Raw genomic sequence first — 26,092 nt, 5'->3', positions numbered from 1 at the left:
TATTTGTAGGTTAAAAATGAAGGGATTGCAAGGATGTCCCAAAGATTGCATGACTTGAAGCAAGCTCCTTCCACTCTCTCAGCCTCTATTTACTATCTGACACAGGATAGTGGTCATGCCAACCTCACAGCCTTGTGGTGGAGTTCAAATGAGGCTATGCCTGTGAAGATGCTTAACAGTCTATAGCGCTCCAAACCAGTGAATAAGGGGATGGCTTTCTGGACATTCTGAATAAGGAAGGAAGAAGCAAAAGTGCTATGGGGCATCCACGTGTATGTGAGCTCCACACTGGATCTGGAAGGCCACTGCCCAGCTTTGGGTGGGGAACTAAGGCCCAGAGAAGTACAGAGACCCCTCCCAAATCAATGGGAGCATTAGGACTGGAACCCAGGTCCCATCACAACCAGTGCACCACTTGCCACAGTCCAGGCCTGACCAGAACCTTGGTCCTGCTGGGGTCTCAGCTCTTCCAAGATCTTAGATGTCAGAGTAAAGTGAGATCAGATTCCAAATATCTTCTCCCAGCAGTTTTTGCAGCTGCACCATCCACATGTGAGGAGGCACACAGGCGGAGACACCCACCCTGGCAGCAGTGACAATGGTGTTATGTCGGCAGCTGGGAAGTGGGTGGCCAAGGGAGGTGTTGTTTTCCACTGTGAGATGCTGGCACACTGGGAGGCTCATCAAGACTGCTGCTGCTGCTGCTGCTGCTACTATCATGGCTGCTGCACAATGGGGAGGGAGGGGGATGTGAGGCCTCAGAGCAAATGGCAATGGGACCGAAGTCTACAGGCAAGAAGGGGTTACTTACTGCCCTTTGATAACTGCCTGCCATTGGCCAGGCTCCAGATGGTGGCTCACAGCTGGGGTTCTGGAGTCAAGTGCCCTGCATTCAAATCCAAGTTCTGCCACTTACTACCTGTGTGGCTGCAAGCAGGGATTTAATCTCTTTACTCTAGTTTCCATGTATATAAAAATGGTTTAATCATAGAGTCCCCTTCAAAGGGATGTTGGGAGGATCACATGAGATAGAGTGGGCAAAGGGCTGTCAGATTCTTAGGTCAGATTCCTAAGAAACAGCTTCTAAGATGAACATTTGCATGCAAGAGGCTTGTCGGGGAGGGCTCTTGAGAAAGCACCTGATGAGGTGAAGGAAGGAGGACTGCGCAGAAGGAGACACTGAATGATCTGCAGCAGCCACAAACTGGAGCTCTAAGGCAGGATTCCCCTTCAAATTCTCCTGAACTGAGGCCATGGGGCTACACCCAGAGAAAGGGTGTGGCCTTGACTTAGGCCAAAGGCAATTCCAGGGAAGCACTCAGCAGTGTGCTTTCAGCAGATAACACTCTTGGAAACTGGGGGATGAATGCCCCAGTCCTGAAGGGGGACTTCAGCAGTGCATGGCATCATCCACCAATAGGGCTTAGGACTCAATAAATATTAGCTGTTAATCTTCATCATCATTGCCACCATCACCACCACCATCATCATCATCACCACCACCAACATCATCACCACCATCACCATCATCATCATTACCACCACCATCACCATCACCACCATCATCACCAACATTATTATCACCACCATCACCATCATCAGCATTACTGCTACAATCACCTTCATAGCCACCACCACCATCACCATCATCACCATCACCACTACCATCATCATCATTACCATCATTATCACCATCATCACCATCACCTCTACCATCATCATCATTACCATCAATATCACCATCATCACCATCACCACCACCAGCCTCATCACCATTACCACCACCAGCATCATCACCACCACCACCAACAACAACAATAACAACAGCATCATCACCACCACTACCACCAACAGCATCACCACCACCACCACCACCAACAGCATCATCACCACCACCAACAACAGCATCATCACTGCTACCACCAACAACAACAACAGCATCATCACCATCACCACCACCACCACTACCACCAACAGCATCATCACCAACATCACCACCACCACCACTACCACCAATAACATCATCACCAACATCACCACCACCACCACTACCACCAACAGCATCATCACCAACATCATCATCACCACCATCAGCAGCAGCAGCATCACCATTACTATCACCATCATAACCACCACCACCATCATCATCACGACCACCACCATCACTACTATCATCATCATTATCACCATCACCACCATCACCACCACCACCATCATCATCACCACCACCATCACCACCATCAACAACATCGTCACCATCATCAGCATCACTGCTATCACCATCATAGCCACCACCACCACCACTACTATCATTATCATCATTGCCATAATTATCACCACCATCACCATCACCCATCACCACCATCATCACCACTACTACCAATATTATCATCACCACCACCATCATTATCACCACCATCATCACCACCATCACCACCATCATCACCACCATCACCATCATCATCATCACCACCACCATCACCATAAGCACCAACAACAGCATCATCACCAACATCATCATCACCACCATCACCATCATCAGCATCACCATTTCTGTCACCATCATAACCACCATCACCATAATCACCACCACCACTACCATAATCATCATAATTACCATCATTATCACCATCACCACCACCACCATTATCACCACCACCATCACGATCACCACCACCATCATCATCATCATCATCATCATCTTGTTTAGCCCCAAAACCACCTTGGAAAGTGGATGCTGTTAATGCCATTTTGCAAATACAGAAACTAGGACAGAGAGAGGTTAATTGACTTGCCCAAGGATGCACAGTTGTGCATGGTAGAGCCAACACTGGGATACCAGATCTGTCTGTCTTCATTCCAGTGCTCATGCCTCTTCATTACAAGGTGAAATTCTGTCCATCTCAATCACCTTTCCTTCCAGAACTGGATAGATGGCCACCCACCCACTCCATGGACAGGAGCTCACTCCCACTCCAGCAACCAGCTCCAACACTGAGAGTCTCTGTTATGGAGTCATGAAAAGTCTGTTTCTCCAAAGCTTTTACCCATTGAAGGCCTAGATCTATGCTAAAGAAATCTAGCTCCCCCTCACACATTTCAACCATGACTATGTCCACCTCCAGGGCAAGAGAATAATGGGGTTCCAAGGGATGGGCCTTAAAATATCTGAGTGTCACATAAACATCCAAAGCCCTGAAATGCTCTTGGCCAGACACCTTCCTGGAGAGCTGCTGCTCTAAGCCCTTGATGAACCCATGGCGACAAGATGAAATCTAAACCCACCCACTTAGCTAACCCCACCACTGCCCTATCTCACCTCCCATCCTGGGCCTCACTGGCATGTTTCAATCCCTTCACATACCCTGACTGCTCTCACTCTGCACCTCTGAAGAGACCCTCCTCTCTTCTGGGTGCTCCCTTCTTCTATCTCCTCTCCTGGTTTCCCCCGACTCACTCCTTGTGTCCCAGCTTAGACATCAGCTTCCCCAGGAAGCCTTCTCTACCCTCCAAAGCCCAGTCCAGGGGCCTCTCCTTAGAGTCCTCTGTACCCAGCACTTGTGCCTCCCCCACCACACTGAGAGCTTCGTGAAGGCAGAGACTGTGTCCTCACTGCACTTGGCACAGCATCGGGCATGCAGCCTGTGATTAATAAAGTGAACAAATGAATGAATCACTGAATGAGCGGATGATGGAGCGATGAAAGAAGGAGAGGCATTTGGTTTGATTTACCCTAGTCCCCTAGAGATTATCCAAAAAGGAGAGAGTCCTTGACCTCAAGTCTGGATACTTCCGCTTGTCCTGGTCCCTTTCTGCCCTACCTCACTCCCCAATCTGACATCTAGGGGCCCTCCCCCAACCCAACCCAGTGAGAACTGAATCTGCTCTTAGACAGGGATGTTGCAATTGTTCTAAAAGCATAGCCTCTAAGGGTCCTTAAAAGCTTGTCGAGGCCAGAGGAGAAAACTGGCCTCAGAGAAGACCCAGAGAGGGTGCAGGAGCTACACAAGATCACACAGCAAGCTATTAGCCAAGCTTGACTGGCTGCTCAGTCAACCATCCCTCCCCGATCCCAGTGAATCCAACTGGCTCTTTTTCACAGTTGTACTGGAATGGCAGCCCCGTTGGCCTCTGTAGGAGCAGCAAGTGGACGATACACCTCTTCTCCCTGTCCTGCCCACCAAGAGGACACTTGGAAGTTCTCGGGGAGCTCTAGATCCCTCTGTCTCCCCACTTCCCTCCTCCCTCCTCTCGTCACCTCCTTTCCTCTTGCCTTGCCTCTCTGGCCGCCAAGCTCTGCAGGGGTGGCAAGCGTAGGAGCCTGGCACCAGGGAGGCTGCAGGTTGGAAATAAATTCTAATCAAACACAGAATCATTCCATCTTCTCCCTCTGCTCCAAGGACAGCATTTTTGCCAGGTATTACTCATATGTGTGGAGAGAAATCTTCTGAGACTTCTCAGAGCCAGAGGGGAACTTGCAGGGTTGGGAGGATAAAAATCTCTTTTTCCCCCAGGCTGGTTTTTGCTTTTATTATCTTCTCTCTCTGCCTCTCATTAAGGCAGGACTTTGAGGAGATAGATTTCATTTGGCCCTTCTCTCCTCATCTTAAAGGCACAGGAGCTTTGGGTGCTGACGGCTGGCAGGTGCCCAAAAGCAGGGGACAGCCAAGGGTCTAGAGAGTGGAGGAGGGGATGTCATGGGGGCCGGCCTTGAATGTCACAGGGGAAGGGTTGGATTCTCATAACCATTCAGCACAGGGGCCACTAGCAAGAAAGCCACTAGGAAAGGGACGAGCTTTCCCAGAAGCAGGGATCAAAGGAGCTCAGGGCAACTATGTTATTCTTAAGGACCTTAATATCTCTCTATCCTTCATCACACAAACCCGCCTCAATCCAATCTCTATCCCCAAAATGGATCCAAAATTCAATCACCTCTCTCTCCTCATAGCCACCACATCCATTCTAGTGGTCATTATCTCTTTAGACCACTGTAACGTGCCCCCCAAAATGTGGGCCCCCTCGATTCCAGCCTCTTCCACTCCCACAGTCCCTCATCCACCCAGCAGCACAAGTGAGCTTTCAAAAGCTTAAATCCTGCCACATCCCTGCCCTGCTTAGAACTCTTCCCACTGCAAGCAGAATCAGATCCAATGCCGCCCCACCCCATGGCTGGTGAGGTGCAACCCCCTGTAGCTCCTGCTGCCTGGCCGGCTTCATCTCCTCTTCTCCCCCGCGTCTCCCACCTCTGTGCCCCAGCCACCTGCCCTTCTTCCTGTCCCTGGAACTTGCCCAACTATAGCTTCCAGGCTCTTGTTGCAAATGCCACATCCTCCAAGGGGCTTTCCCCACCCACCCAAGCTAAAGCAACACCCCAACCCTGTCACTCTGGGCCACGTTGACTACTGCGTCAGCACAGCTAACACAGTGCAACTAACTAAGCTGGTATGACGGCTCCCGAAATACCCTTCCCAGGATGGTGCTGGGGTGGTGTGGGGAGCAAGAGACATCTTGCATGCGACTCGGAAGGTGGGAGTGAAGCAGCAGCAGCTATGTGTTTTGAATATGCTCTGAAGGTCGGGGCAGGGTGCACCATTGTCACTGTCATGGCCCATCTTTTGACGAGGGGCAGGTCTTGGGACGGCAGGAGCTCCACTCCACCAGACCTCCCCCTTCCACCTCTCCAAGTCCTGGGCCAAGTGTGTGTGTGGCTCCACGGTGAAGGGTGCCAGCCCCTGTGGCAGCTCACCCCAGTGGCATCGACGTTGGAGGTCACCAGAGACAGACACGGGTTCCAGTTTGTCCTCATGCTGGCTCCATCCAGCTGTCCCTCCTGAAGGCCAGTTGGCTGACCTACAGTGACTCAGGCCTAACCCCAGGTGCAGAGACAGCGGCCTGCACAGACTGCCCATATGTTCCCACTGCTGAACAAGGTCTAACCCCTATAATAAAGCTCCGGTTCTTCACCATCAATAGCAGTGTGGCCTCTCCTGCTGAAGCCCAATGGATTAGTCTCGGGCTTAGCCCTCGCTGGTACCCAGCCTTCTTAGTACTGGCTCATGCCATTTCTCACCACGTGACATGGGAAGAGCCTCGATGGCAAGGATCCTGTCTGTCTTTTCTCAGCAGCACCCCCAGAACGCAAAGCGGAATCCGGTATCCAGCAGGTGCCCAGGGCTGACTAGTATGATTAGCTGGCAGGATTTGGTGACAAAGAAGTCACTGGAGATAGAAAAAGATGACCAATCAACACATACTGTGTACATACCTAGTATATGGGCAGCACCAAAGAGACCCTTTCCTGCTGCCTCAAACTGCATCCTCCCCATAGCTGTCCCCAGCCCCAAGAGCACCGCCTCCTTCTCACTTCCCACCTCCTCCAAAGAATGGCCAAGGCCCCCATCTCCTTCTAATCCCTACATTCTGGTTTCTGCCTCATGGTCACAGAGGAGGCCATGTTGAGGTCGCCAATGCCCAGCCAGCCCCCAGCCCTGGGTCTCCTCGGACTCTGCTGATCCCTGCCTTTTCTGAAGCTCTCTCCTCCCACCCAGTGCTCCTCCCATCTCTCAGAACGCACCTCCTCTGGCCTCCCCATCTTTAACTGCTTGTTCCCAGGGTTTCTCCCCCGCAATCCCATCCTCTCTGCTTCTTTTCCTCTCACTTCTCCCTATATATTCCCCATTCCCCACCCTCAGCCCAGGCAACAACACCCACCCCCATCATTTGACCCATTGCCTACAAATTTAGAATCTCAGATCTATCTCCAGTCCCAACAACTCTCCTGATTCCCTCATTTCCAACAGTCTGAGAGAGTTGTGACATTCTGACACCTTTTAGACATAGAAGCATCAAGGTGGGTGTGCCCAATTGTAAGTTTATGCCTTTTATTATCAAGGACCACTTTCAACCCCATTGCTGAGCCTCAGCCTATTGCATCATGTGAGCAGACCCGTGGGAAGGGCAGGAGAGTGCCTGAGACCACTCGTCAGAGACTCTTCCAAAGCTCAGCACCAGTCACACACAATACCCTGTTTCACATGCAGGGCTCAGCACATGGTAAGACTTAACACAGGTTTGCTGAGTACATGCATGAATGAATTTGTGTATGAGGGATGAGGTCTCTCCAGAGGGATCTCACGGAAGGAGAACCATCTTTTTTGCAGATTCAAAATCAAAGGAAGGAGGTTGGGGTATGTGGTGGGAGGTCAAAGCACTCTTGCTCTGCAGGCAAGGATCACAGAGGTCCAAGCAGTGGAAGACAAGGATCCCCAGGGAAGGAAGTAAGGGGGAGCACCCAGCAATGGTGCCAGAGATCCCAGGGGACATTGGCATGGGAGAAATCCTGTAAGACTTCCTGCAAGGCCCTACATAATCAAGCCCAGGAGAGGACAATCAGATGCCAATCAGTCTTAGGCCACTCTATGGTGATGCCACATCCCTGGAAACTGGTCACAGCCAGCCCAGTCTACAGCCCTAGAGAACCCAGCCTGCTCCAAAAGCCCCCTGCATCCCCAGCCACCTGGATCTCTGCCTCTGCAGAAGGAGCATCTGCCCAGCATGTAAAGCTTCTGGGATGACTCTCACACTAACATGGTGCTTAACAGTTTGCAAAGACCCTTTACACATTGTCCAGTAACCCTCCCCACCGCCCTGCCAGGTAGGTACAGTATTACTAGCTCAGAGGCTCGGAGATGGTAAGTGACTTGTCCGTGGGCATAAAGCTATCAAGAGGTTTGGTGAGATTTCAACCCAGGCCTGTCTGACTGGGATCTCACTTCTCCACTCCAGCATGCTGTCTTGTGAAGAAAGTTAAAGCCTAGACCTGGTTGAAATTCATAGTTAAAGGTGCGCATTATGTGTTCGATAATGCAGTCAATGCACATAGTCAATGCTCAAAATACTTAAAAATTGCACACCAACAGTGCTGGGTAGTGCACAATGTTCAGAGTAGGTGGTTTCATTATGCACAGTAAATACACTTACTAGGTACATGGCAATGATGGTGCTGGGAGGTGGACGCACGCCAGGGACAAGGCTGAGGCTCTCAGGCCAGTTTTGCCAATGACTGCACTTGATCATGGCCCCACCATGGGTCAAAGAAATCCCCCTGGTGATAATAATGGTGACAATGGGTCCCCCTCCAGCAGCCTCCTCTGAGGCTCCAACTGGGTGTCAGGCCCCTCTTCTCTGCACCCACAGCACCCTGAACTTGCCCTGTTGCCTCACTGTCTGTTTATCTGTCTGCCTCTCACATGAGAAAAGATTTTAAACCAGACAGTCTAGCTTTACAGTCTGATTATTTATCCACCATTATACTGTTTCACAATGGATGCACAGATAGAATGGATGGTTCGGTGGTGTCTCAGTTTGTTTTTGCTGCTATAACAGAACACCTGAGACTGGGTAATTTATGAAGCACAGAGATTTATTTCTTACAGTTCTGGAGTCTGGGAAGTCCAAGGTTTGAGAGGCTGGCATCTGGCAGGGGCCTTCTTGCTGCACCATCATCCCATGGCACAAGAGGGGGCCAAACTCACTTTTATTACAAACTCACTCCCTTGATAATGGCATTAGTCCATTCATGAGGGCAGAACCCTTGTGACTTAATCACCTCTTAAAGGTCCCACCTCTCAATACTGTTGCATTTGGGATTAATTTTCCAACACATGAGCTTTAGGGGACATATTCAAACCATAGCAGATGGAGTAAGTGGATGGATAGATGGATAGATGGACAGATGGATGGATGGACAGATGGATAGATGGATGGATGGATGGATGGATGAATGGATGGATGGATGGATGGATGGATGGATGGATGGATGGATAAGTGGGTGGATAAATGGATGGATGGATGGATGGATGAATGGATGGATGGATGGATGGATGGATGGATGGATGGATAAGTGGGTGGATAAATGGATGGATGGATGGATGGATGGATGGATGGATGGATGGATGAAAAATAGGGGATGGAAAGGTAAGAGACAGTAAGCTCTTGACAATGATGGTTGGTATGGTAATTTAAACCCATATCCCAAGAAGGTTCAGGAAAAAAATTAAGTCAAGATCTAACATAGACCCCTAGCCCAGAAACCACCATCCCAAAAGCCTAGAACTCATGAAACTCTCAGTAAAAATGTCTGAAAAGATCTATTGGTCTTTGCTCCTTAAAGGTGAAGACCATCCTCCAGCATCCTACTGTCCTTGCCATGACACGCACACACTGCCCAGGATACAGTTGCACACGTTGGTCAGAACTAACAAAATTCTCATCAGATGGGATGAGAAGTTATTGAACACCTACTGTGTGCTTGGCACAATTGTTTGCTGAGCAACTGGCTGGCTGGCTGGCTTTCTCTGGCAGGCTGCCAGCCTGGCCAGCTGACTGGCAGGGCCCATATCAGCTCACACAGCAGCTGGCATTTCCTTCACTGTAAATGCCCTTGTCTCACTGGATAGAGGGAGAGTGTGATGATGACAGGGCTGGTCAGAATGATTTAGTTTCATTTCTGATGTGCCCTGCCTGGGGAATTCTCATTGTCATCAGGTGGTGACAGTTTATGGCTATGGGTATTTAAACGGCTTGGTTATTCGTTTCAATAGGCATCATATAAAATTATTAAACAGGCAGAGAAGAGATGGGAGGCATAGCCTGATCTGTTTGGAGAAAGATTACCTGGGAGCTGACCTTCCAGGTAAAGAAATATTGACACGGGTGTGTTTTCAGAGTGTCCCAGGTGTTAATTATGGAGGGGACACCCTGCAGTCACCCCCTTGTGTCCAAAAGGAAAGTGCTGCTGCGTTTATCTCCAGTTGTTTGGGGGAAAATAAAGTTTATTCTTTCACGATCATAAAAGTAAAACATCCCCATCGTAAAATATTTAGAGAATTCGGGGAAGTGGAAAAAAAGAAAGTAAAAAACATCCATTAACCCTCATCCCAAAGAAAACATTCTCCTCCATCTTTTTATTTTTTCTTATTCAGGCTTGACATAGCTGAGATGACAATAACGACTAATAATAGTAACTAAACCTTAACAATATATGCGAGGCATTGTTTTAAGTGTTTTCCAAGTATTAACTCATTTAATTCTCCCAATGGCTCTCTGAGGCAGGACTATTATTTTGTCTATTTTACAGATGAGGAAACTGAGGCACAGAGAGGTTAGCTTGCCTGAGTTCACAGCCAGTAAGTGGCAGAGTTGGGATTCAAATCATTCTATGACACTGTCTCTCCTACCACGCACACTATTTATATTTTCCTTTTTGCCTTAAGCTTCATGCAGACACATGTGCACTTTCCCTTGTCCTTGCATGAGCTGCAGAAACATTATTATTATTATTATTATTATTATTATTATTATTAAAGATGGTGTTTCACTCTTGTTGCCCAAGCTGGAGTGCAATGGCATGACCTCGGCTGACTGCAACCTCTGCCTCCTGGGTTCAAGTGATTCTCCTGCCTCAGCCTCCCCAGTAGCTGGGATTACAGGCGCCTGCCGCCATGCCTGGCCAATTTTTTGTATTTTTAGTAGAGATGGGGTTTCACCATGTTGGCCAGGCTGGTCTCGATCTCCTGACCTCAGGTGTTCCACCCGCCTCAGCCTCCCAAAGTGCTGGGATTACAGGCGTGAGCCACCGTGCCTGGCAGATACATTATTATTAATGGCCATCAAATATTGCAAGTTTCTGGACTACAATTTAGTCATTCCTCTGTTTGGGATTTTTTTTTTTCCTGAATTTTCAGTATTCTGTACCATCAATAGCATAGCGGTGAACAAATCTTCACAGAAGAAAACCATGGCCTCCTACAGTTTCCCCTCCCGAGAACATGCCCACCCCATCACCACCACATAAGGCTGGCCCCAGCTCCCTACTAGGCCTTGAAAGCAACAAGTCCTGGCCCCCTACTCTTCACTGGCCCCCAGACGGGATCGGAACTCTGAGGCCACTCCCACTGTGGACCAGTTATCTCTCAAATGCATCCAGGCCTGCTCAGGCAAGACCATGTGGGCATCGCCCCTGTCCCACCAGCCACCTGGCACTGCACCTCATTTCTTCCAGCCTCAGGTTCTTCCCTTTAAAATGAAAACACCAATTGAAACCCTACCTACCTTAAATGATGAGTTTTCTGTGAGGCTCAGATGACACCATTGGGTAAAAAAGGCTTTTGAAACTGGAAAAGAGCTCTATTTATGCTAGACTTTGTTATTATCATAACATTAATTCACTAACATTCCCTGAGGAGCTGCTGTGTGCCAGGCATTTGTGCAAATCCCTGGGGATATGGAGACCAAGGAGGAAGCTCCAGCACCTGCCCAAGAGGGAATATGGTCTGACGGAGGAGGCCCGATCAGCAATGACACATGGGCCTTGGACAGAAGGAAGCATCGGCATTGCAGGAGCCTAAGTGAGGGAGCTCATTCAGTTCAGGTGGAAGGGTGTCAGGGAAGGCTTCCTGGAGACGGTGACATCTCAGCTTAAACCTGGAGGATTTAGCTAAATGGAAAGGGTAAGAGGCTAAAAGAAGAGCATGTGCAAAAGTGCAGAGGCATAACAAGTATGGCACTCTGGAAACAACAGCGTGGCCAGGGCATTGAAGCGGGCTTATGGAGAAGTGGAGGAAGATGAGGCTTGCGGTGTAGACCACACGCCATCTGCTCTTTTACCTGCCAGTGATCCCCAGAACTGTTTAGAGAATGGGAAAGGAGCTGCACAACCCATCCCCAGAAAAACAGCATCCCCGGGCACACCTGTGGGTGACAGGGCAGCATGGCCCACTGTAGAGCCTAAGGGTGGGGCAGCATAACGGGAAGGGGCCCACCGAGACAGTCAGGACCCTGCTTCATAGAGCAGGGCAGAGCAGTCATTAGAGACCTTCCCCTTCCTTCTGCGCCCCTGATATTAGAGGAAGGCTCCCCCTTCCTCTAATATCAACTCCACAGCAGCGCCTCCCCAAGGACTGCTCCAAAGGTCAGACTTGAGGATGGAGCCCCAGGAGGCTCAGGGAAAGAATCTGCTATTTATTGAGCACCTACTAGGTGCTGGGTAATAGATCATTTTACCACCTTTCCAGCACTCCTCTGAGGCCTTGATTCGTGGCCCCATTTCACAGATGAGGGTCAGAGAAGTAAAGGAATCGTGCGCTGAGCATTCAGGTTAACGTAGCCATCAGAGAGACCAGGCTGAATCACTGGTCTGCAGCTTCCCCGTTGGTGCCCTTGAACGAAATTACCGCTTCTCTAGACCTCAATGGGGTAACAACAGTGCTGCTGCTTCTGCGGGCTGCTATGGGGCTTCACCGAGATGGGGACTCAGAGCATGACGCATGCGCATTCGGACCACGCAGCGGCTGCAACGATAGACCACGCCCACCTCTCCCATGTGCCCTGCAGAGTCCCACTTTCCTGAGGTCAAGACCAGGATTGAGTTAAATCTGAAATCTCTCCGCATTCATCCAGGGAGTGGACCAGTCCAGTCCGAGGCGCTAGTCACGTTGTTGTGCCGTCTTAACTCCCCAGTTTGGTCGCTTCAAAATGCTAATGCTTTCCACCTCAGCTAGGATTGCAGGGAAACCCAGGGCCCGCCCACCCCCCGCCCTCTGACCATCTCAGAAATGCCCAGACACACATCAGCTTCTCTCTGCCAGTGATAGGAACACAGCCAGGTTCCAGTGGACCAAAGAAACTCTCCAGGAGCTTTCCCAAGACCTCCTCCCGAAAGCAAGGGGAGACGGCCCTGCTGCATGACTCCAGTCAAGACCCTCAAACTTTCTGTGCCCTAGTTTCTTCACAACTCCAGCAGATTGGTGGGCCCACTGAAGTCCATGGAGGGTTTATTTATTTCCTTCTTGACAAATATTTATTTAGACACTGTTCTAGAGAGAGTAGCAGACAAGGCATTGCCCTCAGGAAGCTTCTGGCCTTTTGTGCCTGTTTCCCTGCCTGTTAAATGGAGATTATAATAGTGCCTACCTCATACAGTTGTTGTGAAGATTAAATAAATTAATATGTATAAGAGCTTAGTGCAGCGCTGGGCGTGGTGGCTCACACCTGTGACCCCAGCACTTGTGGGAGGTCATGGCAAGAGGACTGATTGAGTCCAGGAGTTGGAGACCAGGCTGGGCAACATAGTGAGACCCCCATCTCCACATAAAAATTTTAAAAATTAACTAGGTGTGGTGGTGTGCACTGTAGTCCCAGCTACCTGGGAGGCTGAAGTGGAAGGATGGCTTGAGCCTAGGAAGTTGAGGCTGCAGTGAACTGTGATCACGCCAGTACACTCCAGCCTGGACAACACAGCGAGACCGTGTCTCTCAAAACAAAAAATAAAAACAAACAAAAAAAAGAGCTTAGTGCAGGGCCTGGCACTTCATAAGTGCCCACAGAGACTTGGTAGTGGTGTAGTAGTAGCATTCCTCAGTGGGCTATAAGGACTTGATGAGATAATACACATAAAGAATTTAGGGTTGTAACTGGCAGACAGTACTCATGAAATATATGGCAGTGATTTCCTTAAATGCTGTTAGCTGTTACATCAGCTCATTTTAGAGAGAAGGGAACTGAGGCATGAGAACTTAAGTGACTTGCCCTAAATCTCACTTTAAAGGCTCTTAAGCAGGCTCTAAACTAGTATTTCCTAACCTCAGCACATTGCTGTTTGAGGCTGAATCATTCTTTGCAGTGGGGCTGTCCTGTGCACTCTAGGATGTTTAGCAGTATCCCTGGCCTCCGCCCACCAGATGCCAGTAGCACTAGCCCTCTCCCCAGCATTTTGACAACCAAAAGTGTCTCCAGACATTGCCAAAGTCCCCTGGGGGGCCAAATCAGCCCCAGCTGAGAAGCACTGCTCTAAACTGACCTTTGAGCTCATATATGAAAAACTTCCTGATCTAGCCCTAACCTCCTTTCCCCCAGTCCCAACACCACCACAAATGCCTTGTTCCAACCAGCCCCTAAAGGACTGCCCTTTCTCAAGCAAACCCCAAACTTACCAACATCTGTCCCTCCGCTCAAGAGTGCCCTTGCCACCCCATCCCCTTCTCCAAGGCCCTGCTGAAATCCTGCCCACTCATTAAATGGTCTCCTCACCCCCCAGAACACGTTGTTTGTCTGTGCCCAGCCCTCATCATGATGGGCATTTCATTTTATATTGCATCTGATAGTGAGCATATTCATGCTTCCCTGTTCCCTGTCCCTCATACCCACCCCCAACTCCAGGGGAGGGGCTGTGCCTGACTCACCCCTGTGTCCCTGGCACCCTGCATGGGGCCAGGCACACAGGCCGGGTCATCACTCTGTGCAGATGGTTGTCATAGATGAGACTGGTGCCCAAGCAGCCTCTTGGATGGTGGTGAAGGACCCCCAGGTTAGAAGGCAATGTGGCATGGAATTTAGGAGTGGTTAAGAGTTCAGAGTAGGGACCGGGCGTGGTGGCTCACGCCTGTAATCCTAGCACTTTGGGAGGCCAAGGCAGGCGGATCACCTGAGGTCAGGAGTTCGAGACCAGCCTTGCCAACATGGTGAAATCCCCATCTCTACTAAAAATACAAAAATTAGTTGGGCATGGTGGCAGTCGCCTGTAATCCCAGCTACTCGGGAGGCTGAGGCAGGAGAATCGCTTGAACTCGTGAGGCGGAGGTTGCAGTGAGCCAAGATCGTGCCATTGCACTCCAGCCTGGGGCACAAGAGCGAGACTTCGTCTCAAAAAAAAAAAAAAAAAAAGAGTTCAGAGTGGAAGCCAGACTCAGACTCAGTTTCCACTCCTGGCTCCTTCCTGACTGAGGACAGGTTACTCAGAACCTCTGGGCCTCGGTTTCTTTGTATGTGAAACGGGCATGATATATAGTTGTAACTGGCACACACCATAAACATGATTCCTAGGGCTGCTGTGAGAATTAAATAAGAAAATGTACACGGAACACTTAGCACTGTGTCACGTGACAAGAAGGCTATTAAGAAAATTTAAATAATGGAAAAAATTAAAATACCGATAGTGATAACTGCGCACTCATACAATGCCTTGGTTGCAGAGGTCATTCCCCCACATTAGCTTGTGGGGTTTGATCAGCAGTTCTGGAAGCACCTAGGGCAGGAATCACCACCCCAGGGTCACAGATGAGACTGCTGAGGTTCCCAGAGGACCCAAGCAGGGCTGCAGGTGCCCTGGCTCCCAACTCAGTCAGTGCTGTCTGGTTCCGGAAAAGAATTCTGGGTGAAAGCGGGAGGGGGTGGGAAGCTCCTTCCCCCCAGGTACCCCTGAGGTCTAACTCTGGAACTCCTTGGATAATGAGAAAAGGAGGGCTTCGGAACCCAGGATGTGGGTTCCACATCCTGCGGGGGCAGGGAGGCCGCGCGGGAGGCCGCCAGACGCAGTAAATAATTCACACAGATGAACTGGAGATAACGGCGGCTTCGTGGAGGATCGAGTTCGGGTCGGAGGAGGCTCAGACGGCTGGGGGGACTTGGGCCTCCCCGGTCTGAGAGGGGAAAATTCCTGGGACTCTGGCTGCCAGGAAAACACAGTCCCCAGGTGCCGGCTTGGTGCCACTCCCCGCCATTGGCGGGAGGGAGCTCCCCGGAACTGCCCCGCGGGGCAACAGGCCTGGCCAGCCGCCTCCGCCCAGCCGTCCCCATGGCAACCGGCTGGCCTGGTCCAGGGTTCACCGACAACCGGATCCTCGGTCTCCCCTCCCCCACGGGAGGCTGGGCGTCTTAGACTCCCAACTCTGTTCTCTGGGAGCGTCCAGCTGCAGGAACCTACAGAATCATCCTGTCTGACCCCCTCGTTTTATGGGAGTAGTTGAGACCACGGACTCTGGGGACCTGCCCGTCCTGGTTGCAAGCCCCGCTCCACCATTTCCTGCTGTGGGATCCTAGGCAGGGGACTTGGCCACCCTGTGCCTCGGTGTTCATTATCTGTAAAATGGGGATGATAATAATAGTGACTGTCTTATAGGGTTGTGAAAATTGAATGGACTAAATGCAAAGAGGGCAGAGTGGTTACTGGTCTGTAGCCAGCACTGAGGAAGCATTATTTTCCATGTTGGGAAGGTGACAGTCACACAGCATGCTATTAGCAGATTTGGGATTGGAATGCAGTTGCCAGTTCTTCCTAAAACACCCAGGGTGGCCACATTGGGATTCCCCAAGGGTTACCTGTGCTTCCTGCGGGCCCACCCAACCCCCCTCTCTAACCTCTTGACAGTCACAGTCATTGAATTGTCTTTGACCAGGCAGTAAGGTCCCTGAACCAGAAAAGGTCTTGCTCTAGCCAGCCCAGTCTCCCCAGTGCCAAGCACAAACCCGTTTCCTGCACCTCCGCTTTCGACCCCGTGCCTGGCAGAGGAGTTGTTGAATGAATATAGATTTAATTAATTAATTAGTTCATCTCCTCTACCCAAACACCCTCCCAGAGCAAGCTCCTGAAGCCCCTGGCCACCCAGCTCTCTCTCTTACAGGACACCCCTTACGCTGACCACTTCCTGCCATCAGCCCGCACCCCACCCCACTGCCATCACCATGCTGTTCACAGTTCCCATGGCACATTGCCTGGGTCCTCCTCCTCCCTTCAGCCTGCCCTCCCTCACTTCCCTCCCCGCTTAGTGACCCTTTGTCCTCAAAATGGCTATTTTGGGGTCAAGGACCCTCCTCCAGGTCCAGAGGTGTACATTTCCCCTGGGTTAAGGAAAAACCCTCCAATGTGAGAGGCAACAAAGTAAACCGTCCTCATCCCCCATCCTGGGGGAGACAGATGGGGGCCTGGTACTGCCACGATTGGTGTAGGGGTGATCCAGCGGCTTTCTGGGACTCTCAATCCCGCTAGGGAGGTGGCAGGGGCTTTTGGACGCAGAATCTCTGCCCTTAGGGGCCACCCCACAAGCTCCAGCCCAGCTGCCAGGTTTCCTCGGATACGGCCCAGTCGCCTCTGATTTATTTTTGCATATGGTTTGGGAGAATCTCTGCTGCTGGAATAACGACAACCTTTTTTTTTCTCTCTCTCTTTTCCTTCCCTCCAATAGGCAGACTTTATAAACCAGAGCAGCTGCCTGAAGGTTTCCAAGAAAAAAATTCTGCACAGTTTCTAACCAGGGTGACAGTTCACCTCCACAGGAAGTTACTTTTATTAATTTTTTAATCTCTTCTTTTGTAAGACTATCTACTGGTCATCAGGCAGCACCTGTGGGCATTTTCTTATTTTTTTCCCCCAACTGCTCCCATTTGCCTGGAATTCATTATTAAATCTAACTCATAGTGGCCTTGCCCAACACAGGGGCAAAGTTCGAACTACTGAAAAATGGGTCACTCAAATCGCCTGTGCAGAAGAATCCCAAATAATTTATGGAGATACTCCTCCCTCAAGGCGGTGAAACATAAATCCCTGTCCCTGAAGTGTGGGCTGTGCATAATGATTTCCTTCTATGGAGTATAGTATGGAAAGCAGGGGGAAAGAGTAATCTTGCAGGAGAGAAACCTGACAAGCACTAGCTCAGCCAGATGGCCAAGGTCAACATCAGCAGCGATCAGTCGTGTCTATAGCATGGACACTTGATATGATGTGATGGAAACAGCACATCACCCCCAAACCCATAACCACAGTTGAACCATGAGAAAAACAGCAGACAGACCCCACCTGAGGGACAGTCTACAAAGTACCCGACCAACAGTCCATCAAAAACAAGGAAAGTCTGAGAAACTACCACAGCCAAGAGCAGCCTAGGGAAATAAGATGGCTGCATACAATGTGAGAGACCCTGTGGAACAGAGAAAGGATGGTGGTTAAAAACTAATAAAATCCAAATAAACTACAGAGTTTAGTTAACAATAACATACCAGTGTTGTGGAAAATGTACCGCAGCAATGTCAGGTGTTAACAATAGGAGAAACTGGGTTGGGGTATATGGCAATTCTGTACTATCTGCAAAACTTTTCTGTAAGTCTAAAACTATTCTAAAAGTTTACATTTTAAACAGCGAGTCATCTGTCTGGGCTTTAGGTAATCCGCAAAACCTAGCTATCTTTGATTCCCCTTTTTTGCCATTTATGAAGGATTTGAGCTTCTGATGTGGGGGGTATCCAAGCCCCTAGATCCCAACCTCATTTCCATAGGAAGAATCATCATTTTCAAGCTCAGGAAAAACATCCGTTTTGTTCACCATGGTATACCCAGATAGCCTAGCACAGTACCAGGCACATAGTAGGTGCTAAATTGATATTTGTCCAATGAAAGAAACTTGAGGAGGTCTTCTTGAAGGAAGTGATCCAAGCAGAAAGCCAAGACCTTCCCTTCCCACGGCAAGAAGTAAGTACCTCTTAGTCTCCATCCAGCGAAGGAAGACTTCTGGCAATCTGGTTAGAAGCGGGTAGAGACTCCTCTTGACTCTGCCTTTGGAAGGCAAGCATGTGGATTTACTTAGGATTGTATTTATTAGGACATTTTGGGAGCTGATGGAGATCATGAGAGGCAGGCTGATCCCCCCAAACCACTCCCCACCTTCTCACCCAAGACCCCACCCTTCAAACCCCCAAGATGCCTCCACTGACCCTCAGGGCAACTGCCAAAACTATACGCAAAGAAGCTTCGTGCAACAAAAACGGTTGGCTAGATCTTAAAAGTGCATTTCCTGGCACATGGTAGTCACTTCATATATGTTAATATTGATGGATGCCATTTATTATGCACCAGGCCCTGTGCAGGGAGAAGGGAGGCGTTTCCATCTAATGATGTGTGAGAATTGTCATTATCCCTATTTTATAGAAGACAAAACAAAGGCCCAAAGAACTTGAGAAATGCCCAAGTCACAGCTAGAAAATATAGGAGATTTCAAATCCAAGACATCTGTGTCCCAAACCCACGTACCAGCCACCCTAATGTCTGACCCCTCCCTCTAGGCCAGAGCTTCCCACCAGGCCCCCAGACCCTGGGAGTCCCCTCCCTGCTCTCTGCAGAGGCACCCCTTACTCATCCCTTCATCTGTCGCCTCCAGACAGCAGTGATTTTCAAGTCTCTCTCTTTTAAAACTTAATTTGCCAATTTCCCCCTTAGAGGTGCTTTTTGATATTCCTTCAGGCTGTCAGCCTGGACAGGCCACGGAAGCAGAATCCAGGGAGATGGATGCTTATTACAACCATTCAATTAATTAAGTTTGAATAATGCAGCGCTGGCATGCTCCCATCGATCCGTGGAGGCCTATAGACCTCCCCCACCTTGGACTTTTAATAGCCTTTTCCATATTTATTGCTACCTAACCGGACACTTCAAACATATCCTGCACTTGGTATAATTTGATATCTGCCCGGTCCCCAAAGTGCCCTCTCAACAAATGTTTACCTGATGCTATAGTGTATTTAAAAGATTTATATTCCTTTTTGCTGAATGGAGTCCTTCGGAAAGGAGGACTATGTCTTTCCAAGCAGAGGATCCGGCATTCGCTGGCGGGGTGGCCTCCAGCAGGAATGTTTTAATACATCACTTATTAAAATGGACCTGGAGCCTTGGCCGAGGGCTCCCATACTCCCTGCTTCCCAACAGAGGACAGCCTTAGGCCTTAGCTGACCACTTCCAAGCCCTGCCCCCCTTCTAAACCCTTACACAATGACTATCAGAGCCGACAGGGCCTCAAACCAACAAACCAACAAAGGACCTTTAAGGCTGAAGGACAGTGACTGCAGCTGGGACTGAGCCTGGTCCTGGGGTCAGATGACCCTGCATCCCCCTCCTGAAGCGTGGACCCTGGGTTTCAGTCCTGGCTCAGTGACTTACTAGCTGAGTCACCTTATACAAGTTACTTCACCCTTCTGAGCCCCGGTTTCTCCTGTACAATCAGGATAATAATAGTGCCTATTTCACAGGGTTTTGTGAGCCTGGTATACAGTAAAAGCTCAATTAATGCAGAGGCTGTGCGATCCTTTTGGCCTCTCTGGGGCCTCGATTTCCTTACCTACTGAAGAGAGCGACTCATGGGTTTCTAGGGGTGCTGGGATGATTGCATAGGAAAACAGGAGAGAAAACACCTTGTAATTACACAGTGCTTTGATCACGTCAGTGGCAATTACTCCTGGGTGTGGACACAAATCGTGTCTTCCGAAAGGATCTTTTCACGTGGCTTCTGCCCCTCAGCAGATTGATGCCTTGTCCCCCTCAGCCTATCAGCGGGAATGCCAGGGGATGGCTGAGCTCCATGGTGCCCATCAGCTCCCAGGTGCTGGGAGTCCCCGGGTAAGCAGGGAGGAGAGCAGGTTCTGGAGGAGGGTCAGGTGCCTGGGAAAATCAATCTGGCATTCCCACTCCTGTTGGCCCCGCCAGCCCCAGCTTGCTCACCATTCCCAATAATAACTGCTTGCATGGAGAGCTCTCTGCTGGGACCTCCTGAGCCCTTGGGCCTCCACTGCCTGGGAAGGAGGTTGAGACATCACCCCCTCTGGGCCCTCTGGAGCCCCTCTTCCTCCTGCCTGCCCCCCTCCCCTAGCCTCTCACCTGAAGTCTGAGTCACTCTTAGGCTCCTGTCACTGTGAGCTGTGTTGTGACGCCTGGCTGACAGCTTTACCACAAACACATTAAAAGCTCCCAGCACTTCTGGGTGTGTAATAGCCCAGGAGAAAAAAAAAAACTCTCCCAGTCTTTCTTCAGCCAAAATCCTCCTCCCAAACCCTCCTCCCCCAGGGGCCTGCTCCACGACCTTTGACTGCCCCAAGCCTAACAAGGGGCTAAGATTTGTCTTCCTATCAAGCCCTTCTAACTGATGATTAGAGAAAGGCTGATAAGTGCAGGTGCCTGAGACCTCTCAGGCCGTGCAACCCCAGGAGCAGCGCATCCCTTGACCTGTGAGTCCCGGAAGGTGAAGATGAAGACAGAATGCAACTCATCTGCAGCCCCGCCTCTGAGGACAGGGGGCCCCTGGCGAAGTATGAAATGTGCGTAGAGTGGCCTGATACTGAGTGTTCCCATGTGCTGGCACTGTGTTCATCCTCCTAATAACCCTATGAGGCAGGGGCTGAGTTATCTTCACTTTACAGATTAGGAAATTGAGGCACTTGCTCAAGTCTAAAGACCTAGGAAGTCGGGTAGCTGGGACTCACATCCAACTCTGCCAGCCTGCAAAGCCACTCTTAACAAGACGGCCTGCTTCCCTGCACAGTATCCCTCTTTCTCCCCTCACCCCACCAGAGATGGCAGAAACCTCAGGGATGCAGTGAGAGCTCAACCTGCAAATCCAAAATGGAATAAATTCACCTTAGGGGGATGGCCTTGCCAGTCCAGTCCATCTTTCCTCTCATCTGAGCCCACCCATAGGGGACCCCAACATTGCCTTTTTGCCTCGCAGACCAAAGCCACCATCCCTCCTTCCTGTGTGCAGCCAGCCCACAAACAGCAAGTCATGTCCCCCCCACCCCACCCTCCCAGCCAAAGCAGAGAAAAGAGAGGAGTGAGACACAGGAACAATTCTTTTATTGTACATTGGAGAAATAGCCCTGTGTGCTGGTTCAAGGTGCAACATACAGAATATTGAATTAAGAAAAGAGGGAACGGGGAAGGGAAGGGAAACCTCTTGAGGTCCAAAGTTGCAAACAAAAAATGGTAAAAGATTTCCTCACGCAAGAGGCATTTTTGCAAATACCATGCAAAACAGGCAGCTGGTGTGCCTTAAGAGAATCCCTATAAATAACAGAAAAGACACTCCAAGCATTCCTGTACGTGGACTCAGAGCACAGAGAAAAGAAACTAAAATGCCTTTTGGCATTTCAAGATATTTGGCACTCTTGTGATTACATTTTTTTACAGTCCATTAAAGAGAATAAACTGACATAATATTAGAGAAATAAACAGGCTGCTCACACAACAGACTGCAAGGGGAAGTTAGAAAAAGCTCAAGCATTTTTTTCTTTGTTTTTCGTGTGTGTGTGTGTGTGTGTGTTTCTGACATAAAAAATGTGTCCATTTGCATTAACTTGGGCAAATAGCTTGCAGCAACAAAGAAACACAAGCTTTACAACTCATTTTAAAATAAAATCTTTTCTATGTATCATTCCTTAGAAAAGTTCTCTTCTTGTTTTAAACACATTCCTGATAACTTCTAAAGATGACCAAAATAAAACAGAATATCTACAGAGATCATTTTCTGAATTTTTTGTACATCCAAGGATAACAACATAAAAAAAATAAAACTGGACAGCATTTCACATCCAAGTGCACAGAACCATTTTTGCAAGATTAAATAATGTAAACATTGGGAACAGCCAAATCAGCGAAGAATGCCAACACCTCAAAACACCTGGTGTTGCCGCTTCATTAAGTGGTTCAAAATCCAGATCTATAATTGCGCAATATTCACCGTATATAAAAAGAAATGGATATTAATTTTGACAAATAGCTGCAACTGAGACTTCTTTTTATTTCTTTATATGTGTATATAGTGAATTTTTATTATTTTTAAATTTTTATTTATTTTTTTTATTTTTATTTTTGCAGAGGAGCCCAGAGCCTTCTCCTCCTCCTCCTCCTCACGCCTCATCTGTCTCCCGGCCTGATACCAGATACAGGTTGTTGATTTCATCGTGGGTAGCAAGCTAGTAATAAATTTCAAAGTGCTTTCTCTTTTCATGCTTTTTGCCAATAACTGTTACCGCCGTTCTTATTCTCTCCCTTAACTCATTGTCTTTGGGGGAGTTAGACACCAGGAGGTGCCTTGTCGGTCATATTTTTCAGCACGTCATCAATCCTATCATCTTCAATAACAACTGCAAAAAAAGGGGGGGAAAGAGAGGTGAGCGCGCTTGGGCCTAGCCAGAGGTCTCTGACATTTCCCGTTATGCCCAGAGTGGGAGGTCGGGAGAGGAGAGGGCGAGGGAGCAGGGCTCACTGCGCAGTGAAACAGCTCGATCCTCCTCCGTCCCTGCCAGGGGTCCCTTCCCTGCTTTCCTCTGAACCACCCACCACCCTCTATCCTCCAGCCTGCGTCCCAGCTCCATTCTGAGAAAAGGAAACAGAGGGCGCCAACCCAGCCGCTCCTGCTGCAGCCAGGGCGCGCACTGGCCGCTTCCTCCCCGCACCAGGTGCACTAATTTAGACAGAAATGTCTGGAGCTGGGATAGGAGAGGGAGCCAAAGTCTTTGGGTCTCGGGACCCCAGGTAAGTCCCGAGCGCAGCTCCGGTGGGCAAGGCTAGGTGCGGAGATGAGCGGAACCAGGAGGGGACGCCAAAACCGGTTCCCACGACGCGCAGCGGGTGGGGGTTAGGGCCTGGCCTGGGCGGGCGCCCCCTCCTGCGCGCCCTCTCCCAGCCGCTGGCCGACTGACTCGGCCGCCCCGCGCTCCCCGCTGCCGCAGAGGTCAGAGCCTCCCTTCGCTGCCTGCTAGGGACACATGCCGTAACCTCCGCCTCTCTTACCGTCTCGACTTAGCCTCGCCTTTCTCAGTCCCTCCACCAGTCCCTCGGCGCGACGGCCGGCCGCCGATCGAGGTCTCTGTCTCTCCCTGTCTAAGGTGTCGGTCGCCCTTATTGTTTCGGCGGCTTCTGCGTCCTCCCCATACGCGCGTCCTCGGCTCTGTCTCTCCCGCTTCAGCTCCCCTCTCGGGAGCTTTGTCTCGGTCTCTGCCACCCTCGGTCTCCCGCGTACCCCCTCCCCTCCATCCCTGCGTCTCAGTCTCTCTCTGCAGCCGTCGGTCCCCCTCATTGTCCCCGCGTCTCTGGAGCTCCTCTCAGAGCCTCTCTGCGTCTCCGCCTCTCTGGGGCTTTTCCAGCTCTCGCGCCGATCGCCCAGGCCTGGCAAACCCCCTCCCAAGCCAAGTAACAATGAAAAGCCCGTGCGACCCGAACACCCTAGCCTTCCCCGCAGGAATGGGATCCTCCCCACGCAGGTCCCCACGCCGTCCCCTGGGGGTCCCTGGGACCCCCTCCCCACAGGGTTGTGGAGCGAGTGCAGCTGTGACTACACTGCGCAAAAGGCGGGGGTGGGGGGCGCAAATCAAAAAGCAAACTTTGCCGCAGGTGGAGACCCCCAGCTGCTGCTAGAAGCCGCCACGCCCCCGGGGTGACCCAGCCGGGGATCCGGCTTAGGGGGACGCGTTCCTGCGACCCGCTTCAGCCGGACCCGCAGTGCGGGATCCCCCAATTCTGCAAGAAGGGATTCCGTCGGGTCTGAACGAGCTCCAGCGGGTGGGAGACCTCCGCAACCCTTGTTCAGGCCGCGGCGCGGGAAAAAGGGGGTGTCAGACAAGGGGGCCGCGAACTCACCCCGCTTGCTCCGGCCGATCTGGCCCAGCTTGGGCGGCCGCTTGTTCTGCCCGGCGCCGAAGAAGTTGTTGGTGTCCTGCAGGCGGCAGGAGAAGATCTGGCCCACGTCGCCGCCGTCGCCGTAGGGGCTCAGCTTCTCGTCGCCGTAGGGCAGCACCTCCGACATGGTCGCGTCCGGGGGCTCCGCCGCGGCGCCTCCTCCGCCCGCGTCCCCGCCCGCGGCGGACAGGGTCAGCGGCGCTGGGGCCGGGGGCGGCCGGCCGGGGACGGCCCGCGGGCTGCTGCGGCGGTGGCGCCGGCGAGAGGCCGGGGGACGCCGCTAGGGCAAGAGCGCAGCACTCGCGCGAGCGGCCCGGAGAGCGCCCGCGGCTGCGCTGCGCTGCGCTCCGGCTCCGCGCGCGAGTGGCTGCTGCTCCGCCAGAGGCGAGCAGGACTCACATCCTCGGCGCGCTGGGGCTCTGGGCGGGGGCCGGGCCGGGCGGGGCCGCGAGCCGGGAGGGAGGAGACGTCCCTGCGAGCCCGGAGGGCGCGGGACCGAGGAGGGCGCACCCCGGGAGCCGGGCGGGCCGGTCCTGCGGCGAGTGCGGGCGGCGGCGCCGGTTCGGGGAGGCAGACTGGGAGCTGCGAGCGGCGGGGCTGCGAGGGGCGGAGGGGGAGGGGAGGGAGAGAGGAGGGAGGGCACCGGGGAGGAAACCCGGAGGGAGGGTGGGGGAGAGAAACCGAGAGGGAGACGGGGCTGAAAAACAGGGACTGAAAGACAGGGAGGCAGGGGAGACGGTGGAAGGAGACAGAGGAGAGGGGGAGAGGAAGGAGAGGAGGAGAAAGAAGAAAAGGTGGGGGGGGGGGACGAGCTAGAACGGAGAGACAGGGGAAAGATGAGAGGAGGAGGGAAAGGATCGGGAGGGAGAGGAAGAGGGTCGGAGAGGGAAGGAAGGGAGAAAGACAGAGGGGGGAGAGGGAGGCAGGGATAGAGGAGGCAGCGAGCTGCGAGGAGAAATGCCGGCCGCGGCGCCGAGGCGAGGCGCGGGGAGGAGGGCGGGAGGAGGCGGGGAGGAGGGGACCCGCGGGCCTCGGGGAGAGATCCCTGCGAGCGGAGCGACGTCACGGGGCCGCGCCGGCCGGCCCGGGCCGCCGCTAGCTTCCTGCCCCCGCCCCCAGCCCCCGCCGTCCCGCTCACGGGTGTTTACGGGGCCCGGAGCTGGTGCGCGCCCGCCCCGCAGCCGGCTCTGCCTCCCGAGGGGACCTCGGGGGGAGTGGGGGTTCCGGGAGCTGGAGAGGGAGCGGACAGACGACGCACACGCGGGGAAGGGCGGAAGCATGCTGACCTCTCTGGGGGGCAGATGCTGCGGGGCAAAGATCGGAGGGCTCCAGGGCGACCCGCGGACACAGCCTCCCCCGCCATCTGCAAACCGGGGAGCCCTTCCTCCCCACCACACTTGCTCCCCAATTCAGACCCTGAGGGCCCAGCCACTGGGGCCTCACACTCTCCTCCCGCCCCGGCTCAGTCCGACCTGGAAGGCCTCACTCCCCCCCGCCCCCGCCCAACTGCGCTGGACTCCGGCTCCCGCAGGGCCTCCAGGAGGGGGAGGGGGAGAGGGAAGGGGCAGCCCCGCCTCCCGCAGGAGAAGGGAGCGCCTCATTACGCCGGGCTCGCCCGGGATGCCTGGCTCCCGGCGTCCGCTGCCTCCGCTGGGGACGTCCCGGGTCTGCCGCCCTCTGCCCTCGGGGGCCTCCCTTCCAGCAACAGCCGTGCGCCCTGTGGAGAGACTATGGCCTCTGAGATGAGGAGCGGGCTCCTCGATGCCGGGAGGGAGACTGGGGCAGCCCCAGAGGCCTGGGAGGCGCATCTGCCAAGCAGATGGT

The 26,092-nt window shown here is 52.0% G+C and overlaps 2 protein-coding genes across 3 annotated transcripts in view; both read right to left on the bottom strand.

Moving 5' to 3' along the window:
- Positions 1-19,436, bottom strand: part of LOC104006591 (uncharacterized) — a 107,259-nt gene extending 87,823 nt beyond the window's left edge. The window contains exons 1-2 of the transcript XR_010147922.1: positions 19,328-19,436; positions 18,307-18,382 (exon numbers count right to left, since the gene is read on the bottom strand). The gene's annotated coding sequence lies outside the window, so the exon portion shown is untranslated. The remainder of the gene's footprint in view (positions 1-18,306; positions 18,383-19,327) is intronic.
- Positions 19,437-21,423: 1,987 nt separating this feature from the next.
- CAMK2N1 (calcium/calmodulin dependent protein kinase II inhibitor 1) lies at positions 21,424-25,281 on the bottom strand. 2 transcript variants are annotated; one of them, XM_001160942.7, is made up of 2 exons: positions 24,230-25,281; positions 21,424-22,734 (listed from the first exon to the last, which is right to left on the bottom strand). In XM_001160942.7, exons 1-2 carry the CDS (start codon positions 24,393-24,395, stop codon positions 22,664-22,666), a joined length of 237 nt encoding a protein of 78 aa, XP_001160942.1. In that variant the 5' UTR covers positions 24,396-25,281; the 3' UTR covers positions 21,424-22,663. The 2 variants fall into 2 exon arrangements, with proteins under 2 accessions (XP_001160942.1, XP_009448159.1); XM_009449884.5 differs by lacking the exon at positions 24,230-25,281 and adding an exon at positions 23,384-24,212.
- Between the last annotated feature and the right edge of the window lie 811 nt (positions 25,282-26,092).

Source organism: Pan troglodytes, chromosome 1, assembly GCF_028858775.2.
Source record: "Pan troglodytes isolate AG18354 chromosome 1, NHGRI_mPanTro3-v2.0_pri, whole genome shotgun sequence".
NCBI classification, from domain to species: Eukaryota; Metazoa; Chordata; class Mammalia; order Primates; family Hominidae; genus Pan; species Pan troglodytes.
This window is presented reverse-complemented; position numbering and strand designations above follow the sequence as displayed.

What these genes read in the sequence shown, in the direction of transcription:
- CAMK2N1 (XM_009449884.5), bottom strand. Translation starts at nt 23,669, where the DNA reads ATGAGGGGGACCGACGGCTGCAGAGAGAGACTGAGACGCAGGGATGGA. An exon ending in GGCGAGGCTAAGTCGAGACG is followed by an intron (nt 22,735 to 23,383) that starts GTAAGAGAGGCG and finishes CTTTTTTTGCAG; the next exon opens with TTGTTATTGAAGATGATAGG.